We start from the raw sequence: 19,427 nt of genomic DNA, 5'->3' as shown, positions 1-19,427 counted from the left end.
TCCTTTAGGCATTTCTTTCATTTTGACCATTTATTATTTGTTGTCAAAGAACGCTTCAATTAAGACATTTGCCAGGGCGGGGAAGCATGGAATATATTGTGCAAAGATTACTGCCAAAAATGAATGAAAACTAGTGTTCCTATTCAAACTGTTGACATTTTAGTAGCCTAAAAATTCCATCTGTGATTGTGGAAAATCAACCACATGATTGTGATAGGGTGATTGAAGCGTCATTTTTTATAATTCCGCATGAATCAGAGAACAGGGCTCTAGGCCACGGGAACCACTTTTTTAAAGGGCTTGCATTTGGCTTTGTGTTTGCATGTTTAAATGAAATCTAGCAAAGCCATAAGTTTTATTCACTTTATATGACAAGAGAGAAGAAACAGTGATCCTTTTCTGGCTTAATAACGAAAATTCACAATAATTTATACCTACAGAATTCAGTGAATCTTAAAATATTCTTCCATGCTTGTCTGTGTAGTTGTGTTGTACTCTGAGTGAATTATGAGATACAGAAGCATTAGAACCAGGAGCCATGGTTTGGAGTTTGTTTTTTCTTCCTTAAATCACTGCTGTGTTTTACGTATAGCTGTAATTTGGCCCAGGTTGAAATTTTGAATTATTTTAGTCATCTTTTTTAGCCTTTTATCACCCTCATAATTTATAACTAGTCAATACTTTGGATTGGAAATGTGTGCACATTGGACTCACCATGGAAATGAGGAAATGTTCACATATGCACAAGTTTTAGTTAATATTGTGTGAAGCAGGTGCTGCCCGTGTTAAATAATGGCTGTGTTAACTTTTTTGTGATGTTAGAAATGCAGCTTCTTATTGACTACACTGAATTCTTGAGAACAGTTCATTTTTAACTGCTTTCGTATGTTGTCTGTGAACCTAACACTGTACCTAAAATGAGTAATTTACAGTCCCTTTGTGGTGATCAGGGAAGACACGAAGGAGGTGGTATAGACTAGGCCCCTCACAGGGAGGCTGAGGTGGGCTTCAGCAGCTGGCAGGACAATCCGTGTGAACAAAAATCAAGCTAGAGAAATAGCATTTGTCTGCAGTTCAGTGTTCTGTGCTTTGGGGACACGTCTGGGGGCCGAGGGAGCCGTTTCGGGATTCCAGCAGAGGACAGCTTAGCAATCACGGCCGATGTCCCCGTGGAGGTGTGAGCGGGCAGGCAGAAACCCGGGCTGAACATTTGTGAGAAGGACGAAGGGTTGGACAGGCGCGGGGAGTTCACCTCCTTCGAAATCCTGTAAGAAACAGTAAGGATGGGCCATAGCACAGAGTCCTGCGGGATCTTGCCTGTTTATGGAGGAGACAGAAGAGGAGCCAGACCCAGCGGAGGGGACGCCCGAAGCTGCGAGGGGTGGTCTCCCTCCCACGGGTAGGTGGGCTACACTGTGAGCCCCACCGGAAGCCAGTGCACGGAAGACGCCAGTGTGCAGTGTTCTTCCGGGGGAAAGTGGAGCAGGGTGGAGAGAATTTTGGGGGTTCCTTGAATTACCTAAATCCCAGAAATCTTGGAGAATTAAAGCCCGGGAACAGGAGAGATTGCAGAGTAAGAGAGTGTAGTTGATCAAGCAGCTTCCTTGAGGAGCTGCAGGCTGAGAATAAAGGTCTCTCCAGGAGGGAGGGAGGTTTGAAGGTGTTGCTTTGTTTTAGGGGGAAGTTGATCGATCAGACAGGTAATGACCGAAGAATGTGTTTTCGTTATTAGTTCTGCTCTACTTCATAAGACCTTGAAAATAACATTTTTGGTGGGATATTGAGAATTGAATGAATTGTGGCTTGAATTGAAAGGTGTAATGCGGCTTCCCTGGTGGCGCGGTGGTTAAGAATCCGCCTGCCAGTGCAGGGGACACGGGTTTGAGCCCTGGTCCAGGAAGATCCCACATGCCTCGGAGCAACTCAACCTGTGCGCCACAACTACTGAGCCTGCGCTCTAGAGCCCGCGAGCCACGACTGCTGAGCCCATGTGCCACAACTACTGAAGCCCGCGCGCCTAAAGCCCGTGCTCCGCAGCAAGAGAAGCCACCGCAATGAGAAGCCCGCGCACCGCAGCAAAGAGTAGCGCCCGTGCGCAGCAGCGAAGACCCAACACAGCCAAAAATAAATTAATTAATTTTTTTAAAAAGTTTAAAAAAAAGTGTAATGCCTAGAACTAGATTCCTACTTATGTATCCCAATATAATCAGTAATAATTGTGTTTTACTAACACCATCGTTACCCTGTTCTTGACCTTCTTGTGGAAATATAACCTTGATTTCTCGTGCTTTTGCTTTTCTGTATTTTTCACTATTACTGTTTTTCATTAAAGCTGTGTATCAAAATAGTGTGAAATACTTTTTAAGCTATTTGCAGAAAATTTCATTCGCACGTGTTTCCTTGTCATTCAGCTTGATCCACGGATCATTCGGCCCTTTATAGCAGAATGCCGTCAGACTATTGCCAATCTGGATAATCAGAACATGAAGGCCATCAAGGGGCTGGAGGACCGGCTGTACGCCCTGGACCAGATGATCGCCAGCTGCGGCCGACTCGTCAACGAGCAGAAAGAACTCGCTCAGGTGCTTGTCGCAGACTTCTCTCAGGAAAAGGAATTCGCGGTTTTCTAGACCCGTCTTTTATGTCAGTTGCTGTGCACCGTGTTTTCACTTCACCCATGAATGCTGTTCACGGTATTACTGGTTCCACGTAGTAAAGGTGGAGGCCAGTTCTTCGCGTTCGGGTTTGAGAGCACCACGTGAGCTGAGGCTGCGGAGGGTGACGGGGAGGCGGCCCGGAGATGCTGTGAGCGGCAGGGGAGACCCGCGCACGCGACAGCCCCCTGCTCCCTCCTGAGGAAGCCGGGAACCTCAGAAAATTTAGGTCTCGTTTAATGCAGTGTTCTAGGAGCCCTGTTGCCAGGTTAGGTTGATGACCTGAAGAAGGTGGTGGACTCGAGGGGAGTTTTCCACGTGGTGACTGGCTGTGACTCCCGACTGCTCTGTGTGCCCCTCCCCTGGCGAGAGCACTCTGTGAGAACAGCCTGGAGCCAAAAGAGGCCACTTTTCTAACCTTGCCGCTCACACACGCTTTGCTGCTTCAACTTTCCCTGCCACCATTTTCCTCTAAATGTCTTCTTTCATTAGAACGTCAGAGTGGTCACTTTAATGGGTACGAATGTTGTACTTCACCTGCGTGGCCGAGGACGTGTAGTATCGGGGAGGTAGCTAAAGCGTGTAGATAGAGCCTTGCTGTGTTCTTTTTAAACATGTTTAAAATATTTATAGCATTTTTATAGTTTACTGACTGAATGCATCTTGTAATTACCAGATTCTCTTTTTCTGTCTCTTGATTTTGGATCCGGCCCCCGTACTGTGAACTGAATTTCTTTATCTTGTGTTTGCACCGAATGGAGCCCTCCCAGTGTAATGCTAAGATAGATGTGATACTGGGTGTCCTTGGTTAATTCCTGATCTGTAAAAATGATCGACATTTCACCATTACAGTGTTCGTAGTAGGTTTTTTTTCCTCCTTGTTTTAATAGAAACCCTTTATCAGATTAAGAAAGGTACGTTCTGCTTCGAATCTTGGACCATCCTTGGATTCTTGGAATAAGCTCAATGTGGTCATAGTATATTGTCTTTTTAACGTATTAGCTGTATTCCTTTTAAGGAATGCATACATCCTTGATGTATTAAAGTCTATCATACGTTAAAATATCCTTTAGTATTTCCTTCCAGGGGCAAATGCAGGTTTTGTCATTTGAAAATCCTTTGTTTCTGAAGGATATTTTCTCTTAATAGAGAATTCTAGGCTGTTACTGATTTACTTGTAGCACTTTGCCTTTGGTTTGGGTTTATGCAGTTGGACTGTGATATGGTGAGGTGTGGCTTTCTTTGTATTTCTCCTGCATTGGGCTTGTACGTCATGAATTGTGGATTGATGCCATATTTTTCTTGGATTCAGTAAAAAGCAATTGAAAACCTATTAAGATTTTATCAAAGGAGAATAAAGCAGTAAGTTACTTTTTAAAAATAGATTAAGTTACAGAAAAAGCACAGCCACGGTTAAGCATGCAGGATATTGAAAGAAAAGTAAGATGTAAAATAATTACTAAAATTATCTTACTTTCATATATTGAATCATCTCGACTTTTTTTTAACACACATCATTTAAACTTAAATATTTTCATGATATTTAGAAAAAACATGAAACAGAAAAGAGAGAGAGAACTACCAGAAAGTAAGAAGACACACTTGCTGTCCTTTGTTGGTTGTGTGGTTGAGCCCTACCAGGATAATTACCTATAGTAGCAAGTGCGACAGCGAGATGGGTGTGCAGATCCTAAAACTTCTGTAACATGGTAACTAGTGAGTAGAGTAGGGAAAAAACCTGTGAATACAGTGATCAGCAAGATGTCTCATCAAGATGTCTTTGGACATTTTTTTTTTAAGTGTTTGCTCTTGGCTTTGGCACATCTGTCTGAATTAATCTATAGCCTAAAAACAATCCCTGCCTAACAAAAAGATGCAAGGTTCACCTGTGAAAATAAATAAGGATAGCTAATAAAAAAGTGTGATAATTACTTTTCCTATGAAACAATAAAATACACTGTAGAAGTCCTTGTTCTAAAGATAATGAGCACAGATCAGTGGAACAAAGTATATAATAGCCCAGAAATACCAGAGGAAGGAATGACTTTTCAGGGAGTAGTGCAAAGTCGATTGATTGATTTTTATTGGGGGAAGTATATAATATGCTATTGAATATCATTGATTAGATTAAATCTGTTAGTTTTCACAGGGCTTCAAGTCAGTGCCCCTGTTTTTATTTACCTGTGCTCTGACTGAACTGTGGTGTAACAGGAGTTTGCAGTCATAGGTTCTAGTTCTGATTTGCCTGCTGTGTCCTTGGATATGTTGCTTTAGCTTCCTGGGTCTCATTTTTTTTTCTAGCACGAAAATGGAACAGAATTAGATGAGCATACATTTCTTAAGAACTCTGAATCTTTGCTATGGACACACCTACTACACTCAGAAAAGTAGGAGATTTTAAAATCTTATTTGAAAGTAGAACAGTTCATGTCTAACGTAAAGCTTTTCCTCTTAAATGAATGCTCATGGTTTTAATGAAAGTTAATATCCTTTAAAATATTTTCTCCCAAAGGGATTTTTAGCTAATCAGATGAGAGCTGAAAACTTGAAAGATGCGTCTGTGTTACCTGATTTGTGCCTGAGTCATGCAAATCAGTTGATGATTATGTTGCAAAATCATAGAAAACTGTTGGATATTAAACAGAAGTGCACCACTGCCAAACAAGAACTAGCAAATAACCTTCATGTCAGACTGAAGTAAGTGATTCTAGGGTATCTAATTTGGGTTGTTGAGAGTTGATTTTTTTTATTTCTCCCACGTGATGGCGTAGTCTTATCACCATGTTGACATACTCCACTGGTTGATTAGCGTGGGCTTGGATGATGCTTACGGAGCTGTGTGTCTCGATTTCATTCTGTAGGTGGTGTTGCTTTGTGATGCTTCATGCTGATCAGGATGGAGAGAAGTTGCAGGCTTTGCTCCGCCTCGTGATAGAGCTCCTAGAGAGAGTCAAGACCGTCGAAGCTCTGAGTACAGTCCCTCAGGTGTACTGCTTAGCTGCTGTTGAGGTTGTCAGGAGAAGAATGTTCGTAAAACACTACAGGGAGGTATGCAGGTTGGACTGTACTTTGATTGTGCCGGAGCCTCAGTGACTTGGTGTGTGACACTAACAGAGGCTTTCCTTTTCTTAGTGGACTGGTGCTTTAGTCAAAGACGGAAAGCGATTATATGAGGCTGAAAAGTCAAAAAGGGAATCCTTTGGGAAGTTATTTAGTAAGTGTTCTTTATTCATAACTTACACTTTTTAAGAAAAATGCTGTTTTTATTTCATAGATATAAATAGCATTATATAGCATGAGTTGTAAAATAACCATATTGTTCATTTCTTTACACAGGGAAGTCCTTTTTAAGAAATCGTCTGTTTAGGGGATTGGACTCCTGGCCCCCATCCTTTTGTGTACGTAATTTATTTTCTAATATGACTAAATCCTGTGTGTGTTCAGACCTTTATTTCAGAAGTAGAGATATTTATCAGAAACAAATTTTTTATCAAAATGGTTTTGGCTTTAAGATGAATTCATAGTTTTTGGTCAGGAGCCTTCACTGCATGGGACGATGGAGTCCTACTACACTGTCGAGCCTACGACAGTGTCGAGATGGGTGGGAACAGATTCTCCCCTTCACCTTATCTGTCTCCACCCCTCCTGTCCCTGCCGCCCTTTCCCTCCCCTCCCCTCCCCTATCATTCGTGTTGCACAAATCAGAATAGGGTGACCCATCAAGTCATCTTCATTGAAACAGTGAAAATTAAGGTTGCTGTATTTCTAAACCAGAGGGGTCTGGGGACCACTAATTTTATTACATGAAACATATGATTCCATGATCAAAGAAGTCTTGGAAATGCTGTAGGTTTGTTGTTTTCTCCTCAGACACACTGCTTAACTGTTAAACATGTGTTTGTACTGCAGGATTCCTTAGGGCTTTAAATGTATGTGCTTTTATGTATCTATGAATGAGTGTTGTAATAGGCAGGATTTCCCACACTCCTTTATCTAGGAACCCTGCTTAATGAAGGGTGTCTTGATGTCTCTAAATCTGCGTTAAGTGATGACTCAGACCATTGGAGTTATCCTAAAAGGTGCATTTCTTGGCAGTATTTATAAAGAAATGGTAGATAATTTTTTTATGAATCTGAAATCGGCTAAGACTTTGTATTCTGGAAAATGTAATGAAAAGGTGAAGAAAAGGGCAAGGAGGAAGTTTTGCGTAAGAAAAAACGATCTTTACTGCATTAAAACAACACAGCACGCTAGTAGGTGACAGGAGTAGATACAGAGGGCTGGGGCTGTCCTCACGACTGTGCTGTTGGTCAGGTAGAAACTTGGGAATAGCCTGTGTAATAGCGAGACAAGTGGGTTCCTTTAATGCTGGCGGGAATACCAGAATTCCCATGAAAAGACGCTGAGAACAGAGAAGTGGGGAGTGAGCACGGCAGTTGATCACCAACAGCTTGCACGTCCCTGTTATTTCAGACTCAGAAAAGTGGTCTCCGCATCCTCACTGAATAGTCCTTCATTTGCATTTTATTATTTTATTCAGTTTCTTAGGTGTGAGTAGATCATTTGAAGCATTTTTATTGGTTATTGAATTTGATTATACTAAGAAATCAGTTACAAAATTATACTGTATATTTTTTTGTAAATTACTATTTTTTTAATATAGACACAGAAGCCTCGAAAGTTTGACTGTGAACTTCCAGATATTTCATTAAAAGATTTACAGTTTCTGCAATCATTTTGTCCTTCCGAAGTCCAGCCGTTCCTCAGGTAAATACAGTTCATATTTTTAGCTTCAGTTACTGTCTTGGGATGATTTCGTTGCTCTGGAGCCGTGGGAAGGGCAGCAGCACCGCGAGGGGTGCCGGAGCAGAGGAGCACGTCGTGAGAGCTGGCTGCTCATGGCTGCTGGGAAGTTTCTGGGGAGTATAAAAGTGATCAGAAAAAAATGAAGAAGATAAACTAGGAGGGAATTAATGCCTTATATGAAGTTAATTCTTTTCTGGTAGTGATCTGACGTTGTTGCATACTGTGAGAGATTTCTGATTTATCACTTTTATTTACTATATTTATTTATTTATTTATTTAATTGGAGTATAATTGCTTTACAATGGTGTGTTAGTTTCTGTTGTACAGTGAAGTGAATCAGCCATATGTATACCTGTATTCCCTCCCTCTTGGACCTCCCACCCATCTAGGTCGTCACAGAGCACTGAGCTGAGCTCCCTGTGCTTTACAGCAGGTTCCCACTAGCTATTTATTTTACACACGGTAGTGTATATATGTCAATCCAGATCTCCCAATTCGTCCCACCCTCTCCTTCCCCCCCCCCCCCCCCCCCGCCGCCCCGTTTAATGATATGTCTTAGTCTGCTTAAACTATTCCTGGTATTGACTGAAAGACGATGGTGAGTTGCTTTTGACATAGATTTTAATATTTGGTTGCGGTTATCCATTTTTCATTGAGAAATTAGAAATCTAATTTGATTGTGCTCTGTTTCAGGGTGCCCTTACTTTGTGACTTTGACCCTCTACACCAGCATGTACTTGCTCTACATAATTTGGTAAAAGCAGCACAAAGTTTGGATGAAATGTCACAGACCATTACAGACCTACTGAGTGAACAAAAGGCAAATCCCGTTCTTTCCAGTGGTTCGCCCGTTAGCGTAAATGCCTGTGTTGCTGCAGCTCTGTAAGCCTGTCCCTCTCTTTTCCAGGCATCCGCGAGTCAGACGTCCCCACAGGCGGCTTCCTCACCCCGGATAGAAAGCACGACAGGAATCACAACTACTACCTCACCCAGAACACCCCCTCCACTCACTTTGCAGGGCCCCTTGTGTCCTGCAGTCTGTCCCTTAGAAGAATTGTCTCCGGATAGCATTGATGCACATACATTTGATTTTGAAACTATCCCCCATCCAAACATAGAACAGACTCTTCACCAGGCTTCGTTAGACTTGGATTCGTTAGCAGAAAGTCCTGAATCAGATTTCATGTCTGCAGTGAATGAGTTTGTAATAGAGGAAAACTTGTCATCTCCCAATCCTATCAGTGATCCACAGAGTCCAGAGATGATGGTGGAATCCCTTTACTCCTCAGTCATCAATGCCATCGACAGCAGGCGAATGCAGGACACGAGTGCCCGAGGTCAGGAGCAATCGGGCCACCACGCGTCTCTCGGCGTCCAGCTGGAGAAGTGCCGTGTCACTGCCCACGACTCGCACCTCAGTGTACAAACCATAAAGGAGGACCTTTGCCACTTCCGAACGTTTGTGCAGAAGGAACAGTGTGACTTCTCAAATTCTTTAAAGTGTACAGCAGTAGAAATAAAAAACATTATTGAAAAAGTAAAATGCTCTTTGGAAATAACACTAAATGAAAGACACCAAAAAGAACTACAGTCTTTAAAAAGTGAATATGAGGGCAAACTTGCTGCACTAGTAAAGGAGAGTGAAGAAAATGAAAACAAAATCACAAAGCTGAAAGGAGACTTGGTGTGCCTTGAGGAGGTTTTACAAAATAAAGATAACGAATTTGCTATGGTTAAACATGAGAAGGAAGCTGTCATCTGCCTGCAGAAGGAAAAGGATCAGAAGTTGTTAGAGATGGAAAGTGTAATGCGTACGCAACACTGCGAGATGGAAGAACTGAAGCAGTCACGGGAGACCGTGCTAGCAGACTTAAAGAGGCTCCGCGAGGAGAACGATGAGAAGCTCCAGCTGTTGAGGGCGGAGCTCCAGTGCCTGGAGCAGAGCCACCTGAAGGACTTAGAGGACACTCTGCAAGCCAGGCACAGTCAGGAGCTCAAGAAGGTCATGACCGGCCACGAGGTCTGTTTGGAGAAATTAGAAAAGGAAAATCAACAGAGAATCGAGCAGATGCAAGATTCTCATGCCACAGCCATCCAGGAAAAAGAACAGCAGCTCCAGGAATTAAAACTCAAGGTTTCTGATTTGTCGGACATGAGATGTAAGTTAGAGGTTGAACTTGCCCTGAAGGAAGCAGAAACGGATGAAATAAAAATTTTGCTGGAAGAAAGCAGAGCCCAGCAGAAGGAGACCTTAAAATCTCTCGTCGAACAAGAGACAGAACATTTGAGAACAGAGATAGGTAAACTAAACCAAAAGATTCAAGATGATAATGAAAATTATCAGGTGGGCTTGGCCGAACTAAGAACGTTAATGACAATTGAAAAAGATCAGTGCATTTCAGAGTTAATTAGTAGACAGGAAGAAGAATCTGATATGCTTAGGGCCGAGGTAAACAAAGTGACATCATTGCATCACCACGCATCTGAAGTAGAAAAAGGCCTGAAAGAAGAATTGGCTGAACTGCAGAGTAAACTGGACTCAGAACTGAGTGCTCTTGAGAAAGAAAAAGATGAGAAAATCACCCGGCAAGAAGAGAAGTACAGGGCTATTATCCAGAACCTTGAAAAAGACAAAGAGGAATGTGTCATGTGGCACGAACGGGACCGAGAACAGCTGATTCAGAGGCTTAATTGTGAAAAAGAGGCAGCTGTTGAGACTGCCCGTAAAGAAATGAGCTTGGAAAGGGAAGCTGTTGAGAAGGAGTTGTTAGAAAAAATTAAACATCTTGAGAGTCAAATAGCAAAAAGGTAAGGATGAACTTTAGTCTATAATCATAAAATTAAAGTCTCAGTGATGGAGATTTTAATTGTGAGTGTAATCACAGTACCTTGATTTACTCATTTACCTTAGGTAATACCTTAGGTAAAGGTAACAGTGGAGATACTTTATGAAGTAAAAACGTACTTCTGAAAGTAGTGTTTCTCACAGACATCTAAAAAAAATTAACAGGCTATGTGAATCCATTAGGAGGGCTTTTAAAAATGGATTCGTATTTTGGATTTTGAGAGGAATAATTTTTGAAAATTTCCTATGTGTTCGGGATCTTCTTATTCCTTTTTTAAGTTATAAATTTCCTTTTGGTTTGTTTGTAGTTCTTTCCCTAAACTCTTCATTTGAAAGTTACTTATTTTCATTCTTTTAAAATACTGTATGTATGTATGTATAAAGAGCAGCAGTTAGTAACTTCTGGGTTGGTGCTGTGTAGCTTTCTGGTGGTTATTTTCTTGATATTACAATTTCAGTTATTTCCTCTGTGATTCAAAAGATAGTGTTAAGTGCTGGGTTTATACAGTGGTGAGGGTTTTCGCGTTGTTATTGTTGCTGCCGGATGTTACTGCCTTGGCTGAGAGAAATTGGGCTTCCGCATTTCCACTCGTTAAAATTATTTGAAGGGGTTTGTGGCCTAATAAACAATTTCTAGAACGTTATCAGTTGGTGCTATCATTAATTTTTCCAAGGGAACATATGTATAGGTATATTTGCATTGGCTATTTTAACCTCTGGCCGGAGGTTAAAGGGACTTTCACACCGCCTCCTGGATCGACTGTCCGCTGTGTGGTGTTCATACCCTGGTGTGCCGTTTCACCCTCCGCGTCTGTTTTGAAGACAGAAAGCCTTTATGTGTTCTGGAAGGATGGCGGGCTCTTAGAGGAACTAGGCCATACTCGAACCTTCTCAGAGCTTGGGGGACGCCGAGGTCCCGGCAGTCACCGCAGAAGGCCGGGAGGGCACCGGTGACACAGCAGGAGGACAGACGCGGGCGCGCCCACCGCGGCTGGCGGCCGGCGGGGCCCCGGGGACGGCGCGGCGGCTCCGGGCGTCCCCGCGGGGCCCAGCGATGGGCTCGGGGTGCGGCTCGGCCCGGGACTGTGTTCCTGGATGACGGGGAGCAGGCCCAGCCGCCCTTCTCCTTCCGGACTCCACGCTCGTCCTCCTCGTTGGCGGATTTCCGGTTGCAGAGGGGGTTCCGGGAATAATCCGGCGCAGGTGAGGCTCTGGCACTGGGGTGGGCACAGCACGGCTGGCCGCCCGGCCCCGAGCACCCTGGCCTCCCGCGGCTCCCGCGTCTCTCTCACCCGCACTGACCTGCCGGAGCCAGGCTCCTGCGACGCGGCCTCTGTCCCCCGTCTCCCCTCCCTGGAGCGCGGCTCTTCGTTCACCTTTCCACACGGACGGCCTCTCTCCCATACTCTGTTGGCCGGTCCTCCCCCGGGGCGGGCGTCCTCGAGTTCACTGCTGATCATGGGCGCCCCTGCCCGCCGGGCTCTCGTCCTGCCCCTGGGCTCTGGAGCCCGGGCTCGCCGTGGCTGTGATGGAGGGAAGGGAAGCACCTCCTGTGCCCGCCTGGCGCCGCTGGGGCTCGTGTGGGCCCGCCTCGCGTCCACCACGTCGTCACCAGAGTGGGCGAGACAGTGTCCTCTTCCTGACAGGCGGCTCGGGTCACGCGGTAACTGGGGAGAGCACGGTCAGGCTCTCGGCCTCTACAGACCCAGGAGCGAGCCCTGAGCCATCTTACGGAAGGGAAACGCTCACCTGCTTCAGGCTCCTGAGGGCCTCAGCCGCGATTCTCCTGTAGGACTTGCCGAGGCTCCGTACACTGCCCGTTTCTGCCGCAGACACGTCTGGCACCCGCTGGGAGACGGGCCCCGCCGCACGGCAGCTGGCGCGGGTTGCAGGGGCTCCCACACAGCAGGAGGCTGGGCAGGTGTCCAGGAGGAGCTGAGCGTACTGGGTGCTGCCCGCAGCCCTCGGGGTCCTCACCCGCACCCTGGACGGGCGTCTCGCAGGCCTGGACCGCTGGGCACTCAGAAATCTCGCTGTGCTGACAGGCTTGTGGGCTTCCACGGCCCTCATTGCTCACCCCACCGGCACTCACGTGTCTTGCCCTGGTCGCTCAGGTAGTGGCTAACTCCTGTTTACCAGGCCTGAGGAGCATGTTGCCAGAAGTGGGTTGCATTAGTGTGATTTCTTGAGGGATAGCAGGAAGATCGGTAATGCCTGCCAACGAGACTTCAGCAGAGGACCGGAGAGTTGATCTAATCCTGGATAAGACAGAGTCGATTGCGGTCCCTATTGGTGAAATCACACTGCTTCCTGTGGTCTCTACCCGGGATTGATAGTCTGTGGCCTGTGGGAATCCAGCCCACAGCCTGGTTTTGTAAACACAGCTGTATTGGCTCACAGAGAGGCCATTTCTGCTTTGTGGCTGCTTTCAGCAGAGTTGAGTAGCTGTGACGGAGATTGTCTGAGTCACATTTATACTATTCAGTATTTGTCTTTACAGAGAAAAGTGTGTTTATCCCTGGTCTGTTCTAATAAGAATAAAGGGGGAAGAAATCACCGAATCAGTAGCTACATGTCAGGTAGTAGTGGTCTTGTTAATTTGCTCCAGTGAAGAGGTTATGTATGAAATAGCAGTTTTATTGGAGTCACTACCTGATTAAATTATGATAACCCGTTGCTTGTTTTTATATGTTTCCGACAGGACGCATACTTAAGTTGAGCGAGATTGTGGTAGAAATCTCCTCTGTGTTTCAGGGATTTTATGGCTCTTTCTGCCGTAATGGTCCTCGTTCCATCAGTAGGGGGACCAGCAGTGATTCGCCAACAGTTGCTTTTACATCTGTTGCATTTCAGATCCTGGATGGAAGGACGCGTCTCTCGTGTATGGTTGTCAGTGGTGTCCTGGGGGACCACAGCGGCATTAGAGTCACGTGAGAGCCAGTGCTCAGGATTCCCTCAAAAGTTGATTAGTTACCTTCCTTGAATACACGCTCAGCCTGGAAAATGGCCGTGGGTCTCTTTGAAGGTTAGAAAGAAAACTCTGTATAAAATTTTGGCATTGTAGTTGGTGACTGACTCAGGTCTTGGAATTGGGTGAAAGATGGCGATTCTCTGGAAGTTAGATCTCTGAACGCCAGCTACTGGGTTTTTTAAAAGTCAGTTTAAAAGCCTTTATCGGCCCATTCTGTTAGAGCCCTAGTGACAGCCACTGCCGGAGGTTCTTCTGGGTCAGACTTTCGGTTGCTCTGGCTCTGCTGCCTGTGAGGGCACCACGTCCCGCATCTGGTTAAGTGGTGCTGGTCGGCCTCTCCCCTCCAGAACCTGTCCTGCCTGTGAAGCTCGTTGAATTTTACTGGCTTGTCCCGCCACTCTCCCCGTCCTGCAGGCGCCCTGCAGAGCCTTTGGGGTGGTGTTTCTGAAAGCCTTGGTGAAGGGGCATTCTCTGGGCCCTACCAGGGGGCATATAATAAAGCCCAAGATTTTAGTTTCTTTTTAAAGTGTCACATGTTGTCAGTGGTAACAAATTATGTCACTTATTCATTGAAGTCATGTTGATCATTTTTGAGTAAACATCTATCAAAAACGCAAGTCTAAATAACCAAAGCTTGTCATTTTTCAAATAGAAGTAGCGCACCGTGAAAGAAGGTGCTCCTTCGGCGCACGCAGAACAGCTGTGCAGGTGCTTTGCCGTGAGACAGACGCACCTCGGGATGCAGAAGGGCTTCGTAGGTGCTTCTCGTTTTGTCACACAGAGGAGTAAAAGACGTAGGCTCAGTGGTCAGGATCCAGTAATATTAATAATGTTACTGCATCAAGGATATTCCAAAGTAAACCTGCCTTCACTTGGAGCGCCTTGAAGTGCAGGATACACTGATTGAGAGTATAGTGGGTGCTACTGTCTCTCCATTAAGGGGTCAGCAGTTTTATCATCTGTGCGATGCCAGCAGGGAGTAAAAGACAGCATCTTGGCGTCATCGTGTGCGTAGTTCTGACCTTAGTGATCCCTTGACAGTGTTTTAGTTACCTCCAGGTTCTGTGGATCACCCTTTGAGAGTCACTGGTACAGAGAACCAGTTGGCAGTTTCTGTGAAGGCTTCCTTTTCAGTATTTTAGGCTTTGTGGGCTAAGTGGTCTCTGAGCTGTTTAGCTTCGCTGTTGTATCAAGAGGAGTGAGAGAGGTGAACGAACAGGCGCGGCTGTGCTCCGGTGAAGCTCAACAGGCCACAGGCCGGATCTGGCCCGCAGGCCGTGGTTTACCCGTTAGGTCCACGTCTCAGGCAATCACCATAGCAAACAGATAATAGCTAATATTGAATCTAGAATCTCTGGTCTTTACATGCACGCAAATTTTGGCCTGATTCTTCCTGTTCTAACTCTCATTGGATCCATCCGTGTACGTACTTCCTGTGATTCTGCCAACATAAATGAAGAAAATCTTGCAATTGTATTTTCTCCTTGGTTAGATTTTTAGCTCCCCTGGGATCTGGGGATTTGAAAGCCGTGCTGGGTCTGGTAGTAGTGAAATGGTGGGAGAGGTTGTCGAGAAGGAAGGTCAGCTTAACTGAGAAGGGACCTCAGGAAGGTGATCCTGATCTCTCCAGGGAAGGGGGCAGGGGAGTTTGGTGGGCACTGGGGGCTCCGCTGGATGTCTCCAGACTCTCGCTCCCGGAAGACACAGCTGTCCGGTTCTGCAGTGGGGGCCTGTCTCCACTGGAGCGCCCATTGCCCTGGCGCCAAGGTGGTTGCTGCCTTCCGGTTGGAGCCGGTCAGAGAATCAGTTCCAGGTCCCTGTCTTGATGGTTTTCTCCCCTAGGGTCGTATTTGTATCTGTCTGGTATGAGCTTAGAAAAATAGAACCTCTTTTAAGTATTCCAAGAATAAAGGGTTTAATACTAGGTTTAGAACTTGTATGAATTTGGGGAGGGCTGGTGGAGCGAAGGGTAAAGCGTTGCTGCTGAAGGGCTGGGAACTGGTAGGTTCACAGTCACCTTAAGTACAAAGCTGGTGGCTCGTCAGGAAACCGTTACAGATTCTTTGGTGATTGCTGCCAGGTGTCTACTGCGACGTCGACCCAGGAAACCCCTTGTGACCCTCACTGCCCTCCTGTCTGGTCACAGCCCCCTCTGGAGTCATAGACTCTTTAGCACTCCTTCATGCAGGTAACTTTTTGTTGCCAAACTTGAAACCAGAGCTTCCTGGGAAGGGGATTCTGGATAGTGTCGTTCTCGGCTGCCGTCGCACAGAGGAAACCCTCGAAAAGGAGTGAGGAGACTTGAAGGGAGTGGTGCTGATGTGACGGCACCCGGGCCAGCTCCTCTCCCAGCCGTCCCCACTCGGCCGGTTGTCCATCTGCCAGCAGCAGCGTTGAGAGGCCACCTGCCTGGGAGAAACGTTGGCGAGATATAAATGGGAGTATTAATTATGTCTGTAATGTTAGAGAGGTCCCGCAGATCGGAGAGAAAAGGGCAAACAATCCATGAGAAAAATGGGCAGAGGATGTGAATCGACAGATAGAGAAGACGGGAGACACACAGCCAGGATGCGAATGGCTGCTCCGTCTCCTTGGGATTAAGGAGATGCAGAATTAAAAGTGGGTGCCTTTTCTCCATATCACTGGGAAAAATGAAGTCAGTAGTATGTATTATTTTGAGAGTTGAGGGCAAGGGCTTTCTCACACCCCGTGTACACGGAACACGCATGCAGGACACGTGTGTGTGGTTTGCACGTGTCGGGAAGCCTGCCTCCCGTGCCGCTCGTAGGCGTGTGTCCAGGAGCAGTTGCTGTGGGTCTGCCTGGGGACGGGAACACTGGAATAGGGTGTCGTTTCGAATCTCTTATTCTGTGATCTCAGAAGGGTTTTTAAAAACCCACGATCAACTACTCGGTTACTAGGCCCAAATCTAATACAGTCACTGATGGGGGAGAGGCCACTCTGGCGTGTGTTCAGTGCGGGTTTCCTAGTTACTAGGAGCACTGGGTGTAATAGCTTTGCTCGCACACACTGGTTCATGGACGTGGGGGAACCAGAGTTGCTCTGTTTCAAGTTCTGTGTGATGGGATGACGTTCCCAGCTGGTAACAGATATACCTTGCTTCCTTCAGTTTTAAGTTCAGGGCCTTTTTAAGGTTTTAAATTAATATATGGAAAGATAGGGTTGTGTAAGTTTCTCTTTTGGGGGGAGGGCAACCTTTATTGATAAATTTCTTAGATTTCCATGGTAGTACCGCTGGATCAGAAACAGCTTTAACTAAATTGTGAGATACTGGAACCCTTTTTTATGTCTTCTCCCCACACAACACAAACATGGCTCCTAATTCCCCAGAGGAAGCCAGCCAGTGATGCTGTTTAAAAAACTACTTAAACTATTCAGCTCTTACTTACCGCTCAGTTTGCTAGGGTTAATGCCCCCTGAGGTCAGAGCCGTTTGGGGCCTTAGAGTCGTGCAAACTGAAGCTGAATGATGGGGCTGGTGGTAATCTGGAGCGTTTTCTATGGGAGCCTCCGGCAATGTGACACAGTGTGTACTTTGGGTCAGACTAATAATAACAGTCCCTCGATGCCATGGGGATTGGTTCCAGGACCTCCCCCAAATACCAGAACCCGCTGAAGCCCAAGTCAGCTTGTATAGAGTGGTGCGGTGTTTGCATATAGCCTCCTGAGCACGTCAGAGCATCTCTAGATCACCTGTAATACCTAACAATGCAGGTGCTGGGTAAATAGTTGCCAGCCCTCAGGCAAATTCCAGGTTTGCTTCCTGGGACTCTCTGGGATATTTTCAACTCGTGGTTGGTTGAATCCGTGGATGCGGAACCCAAGGATAAGGAGGGCCGCCCATAAAGCCACGAGAAGCCCTGCCCCAGCACAGCATGGTTCTTGATCATTCTTTGTGTTAAAAGCTCCCTTTTTTTGTTGTTTTTTTTTTTGGCTGCGTTGGGTCTTCGTTGCTGCGCGCGGGCTTTCTCTAGTTGCGGCGAGCGGGGGCTGCTCTTCCTTGTGGTGCGTGGGCTTCTCATTGCGGTGGCTTCTCTTGTTGCGGAGCACAGGTTCTAGGCGCACGGGCTTCAGTAGTTGTGGCACTCAGGCTCAGTAGTTGTGGTGCACAGGCTTAGTTGCACCGCGGCATGTGGGATCTTCCTGGACCAGGAATCGACCCCGTGTCCCCTGCACTGGCAGGCAGATTCTTAGCCACTGCGCCACCAGGGAAGCCCCGTAAGCTCTCCTTTCTTTGTTTTTACTGCCAAAGTGTTCACCTTGTGGGTCAGCATATACCCTGTGCTGATGTCACGGGTGCTCATCCTGGGTGTTGGGGATGACCGTGTGTTTACAGAGTCAGTAGTGTCTGAACGTCCTTGTGCCTGAACTGTCCTTCCTGCCTCATCCTTGCATAGCACTGACCCTGAAATAGAAACAGCACTCCCCTCGGTGCACTGGGCAGCGCACAGGTGCAGGGCACCTAGGAAGGAAGGTCCTTCCCGCCTGTGCACGCACACGTGATGTGAGCGCACAATTGCACTCCTACAGGATTCTTATTACTTAGCGTCCTGTGTCAGCTGAAACCTCTCATGCAGACATGCCCCAGTGTTCTGACCAGGATCTTTACAACAAGTCTTTTAAAAATCTAAATTCACTATATGACATTCTTTCTAGACAAAATTCTTCAGTGACTTTACATTGTACTTAAAATACATTTGGTTACTTTTTTAAAAAAATTTTATGGTTGAGAGTCTGCCTGCCGATGCAGGGGACACAGGTTCGTGTCCCGGTCCGGGAAGATCCCGCATGCCGCAGAGCGGCTGGGCCCGTGAGCCATGGCCGCTGAGCCTGCGCATCCGGAGCCTGTGCTCCGCAACGGGAGAGGCCACAGCAGTGAGAGGCCCGCGTACCGCAAAAAAAAAAAAAAAATGTTATTGAAGTATAGTTGATTTACAATGTTGTGTTAGTTCTGTGTAATTTTGAAAAAATTAATGCTGTATTTAATTTTTAAAGTCATACCATTGAATCTACCAAAGAAGATTCTTCAAGCCTAGTCGCTGAACTTCAAGAAAAGCTCCAGGAAGAAAAAGCTAAGTTTCTAGAACAACTTGAAGAGCAGGAGAAAAGAAAAAACGAAGAAATGCAGAATGTGCGAACATCTTTGATTGCTGAGCAACAGGTTTGTAGGTCTCCCACCTTACTGCGTTCACTTTAGGTCTAGAGGAGATGAACATACATTGACGAGTAAAATTTCTTTGTGTAGCTGAGGTTTCTTGTATCTTAAATGTGATTTTCCTACATTGATCCTGACGGTATTTATTATTATATATCTTCTTCGTGATAGAAGCATTTTCTTTTTAACGGTCATTATGTCACATAGGTGCTTCAGAATGAAGCAGTGCTAGATTAGAAATGAGGAAGTGTAAATTCTGTTCCTTAGCTACCTATGCGATCTCATAAACATCATTTAACCTCTTCACATCAGTTTGTTTTTTTTGCAAACGAAAGTGTTTGTACTGCTGCATAGATGATATTTGAATTTTTTTTCTAAGCTCTAAAATTTTATTCTAAATTACATGCTGATAATTCTTATCCATGTGATAGGCTGGCGGTAGGTTATGGTGGAATACTGTTGAACTTTGGTGATTCCCTTATTAATATGGATCAGTGGTGAGAGCTGACGCTTGTGAGGTCAGCAGCGGCCAGTCCACTGAGGGTCAAGATGCCCTGCGAGGGAGCATTACATCAGCTAAGGTGCCGGGCGGCAGTGGGAGAGGAAATAAAGGAGCGACACGGTTGGATTTCTACGTAATCAGGATCGCTGGCTGGGGCGCGGGGCAGAGCGAGGGCTGCCAGACCAGACCGGTGTGAGAGCAGGTGTCAGTCAGGCCAGGGGCAGCACGACATCCTTTTTTGTCCCGAGGAATACGTTTCTGAGACTGGTAGGCGTGTTACAGTCAACGTGCACGTTTAATGTGGTGTGCTGCAGTTTTCCTTTTCTCACTGTCTTTTTAGAGTTAAAAAAAATGTCAACCACAGAACAGAAAGAAAATGTAGAAGTAAAGCTCCAAACACTTAGGAACCTTAAATGTTAAGGCCTGGGGAAAGACAGAGGAGCCTGGAAAAGGGGGGATGAGAACGAGTAACCA

At 45.9% G+C, this 19,427-nt stretch overlaps 1 protein-coding gene across 2 annotated transcripts in view; it reads left to right on the top strand.

Moving 5' to 3' along the window:
- RB1CC1 (RB1 inducible coiled-coil 1) overlaps nucleotides 1–19,427 on the top strand; it is a 40,184-nt gene that overhangs the window by 9,720 nt on the left and 11,037 nt on the right. For both annotated transcript variants that reach the window (XM_065895102.1, XM_065895101.1), the window contains exons 6-14: nucleotides 2,412–2,582; nucleotides 5,167–5,351; nucleotides 5,516–5,702; nucleotides 5,787–5,868; nucleotides 5,991–6,052; nucleotides 7,318–7,421; nucleotides 8,154–8,280; nucleotides 8,368–10,268; nucleotides 18,292–18,457. In XM_065895102.1, the coding sequence (XP_065751174.1) occupies nucleotides 2,412–2,582; nucleotides 5,167–5,351; nucleotides 5,516–5,702; nucleotides 5,787–5,868; nucleotides 5,991–6,052; nucleotides 7,318–7,421; nucleotides 8,154–8,280; nucleotides 8,368–10,268; nucleotides 18,292–18,457 (2,985 nt within the window). The remainder of the gene's footprint in view (nucleotides 1–2,411; nucleotides 2,583–5,166; nucleotides 5,352–5,515; nucleotides 5,703–5,786; nucleotides 5,869–5,990; nucleotides 6,053–7,317; nucleotides 7,422–8,153; nucleotides 8,281–8,367; nucleotides 10,269–18,291; nucleotides 18,458–19,427) is intronic.

Source organism: Phocoena phocoena, chromosome 17 (genome assembly GCF_963924675.1).
Source record: "Phocoena phocoena chromosome 17, mPhoPho1.1, whole genome shotgun sequence".
NCBI classification, from domain to species: Eukaryota; Metazoa; Chordata; class Mammalia; order Artiodactyla; family Phocoenidae; genus Phocoena; species Phocoena phocoena.
The sequence above is the reverse complement of the archived record's forward strand: the minus strand, read 5'-3'. Positions and strand labels throughout refer to the sequence as shown.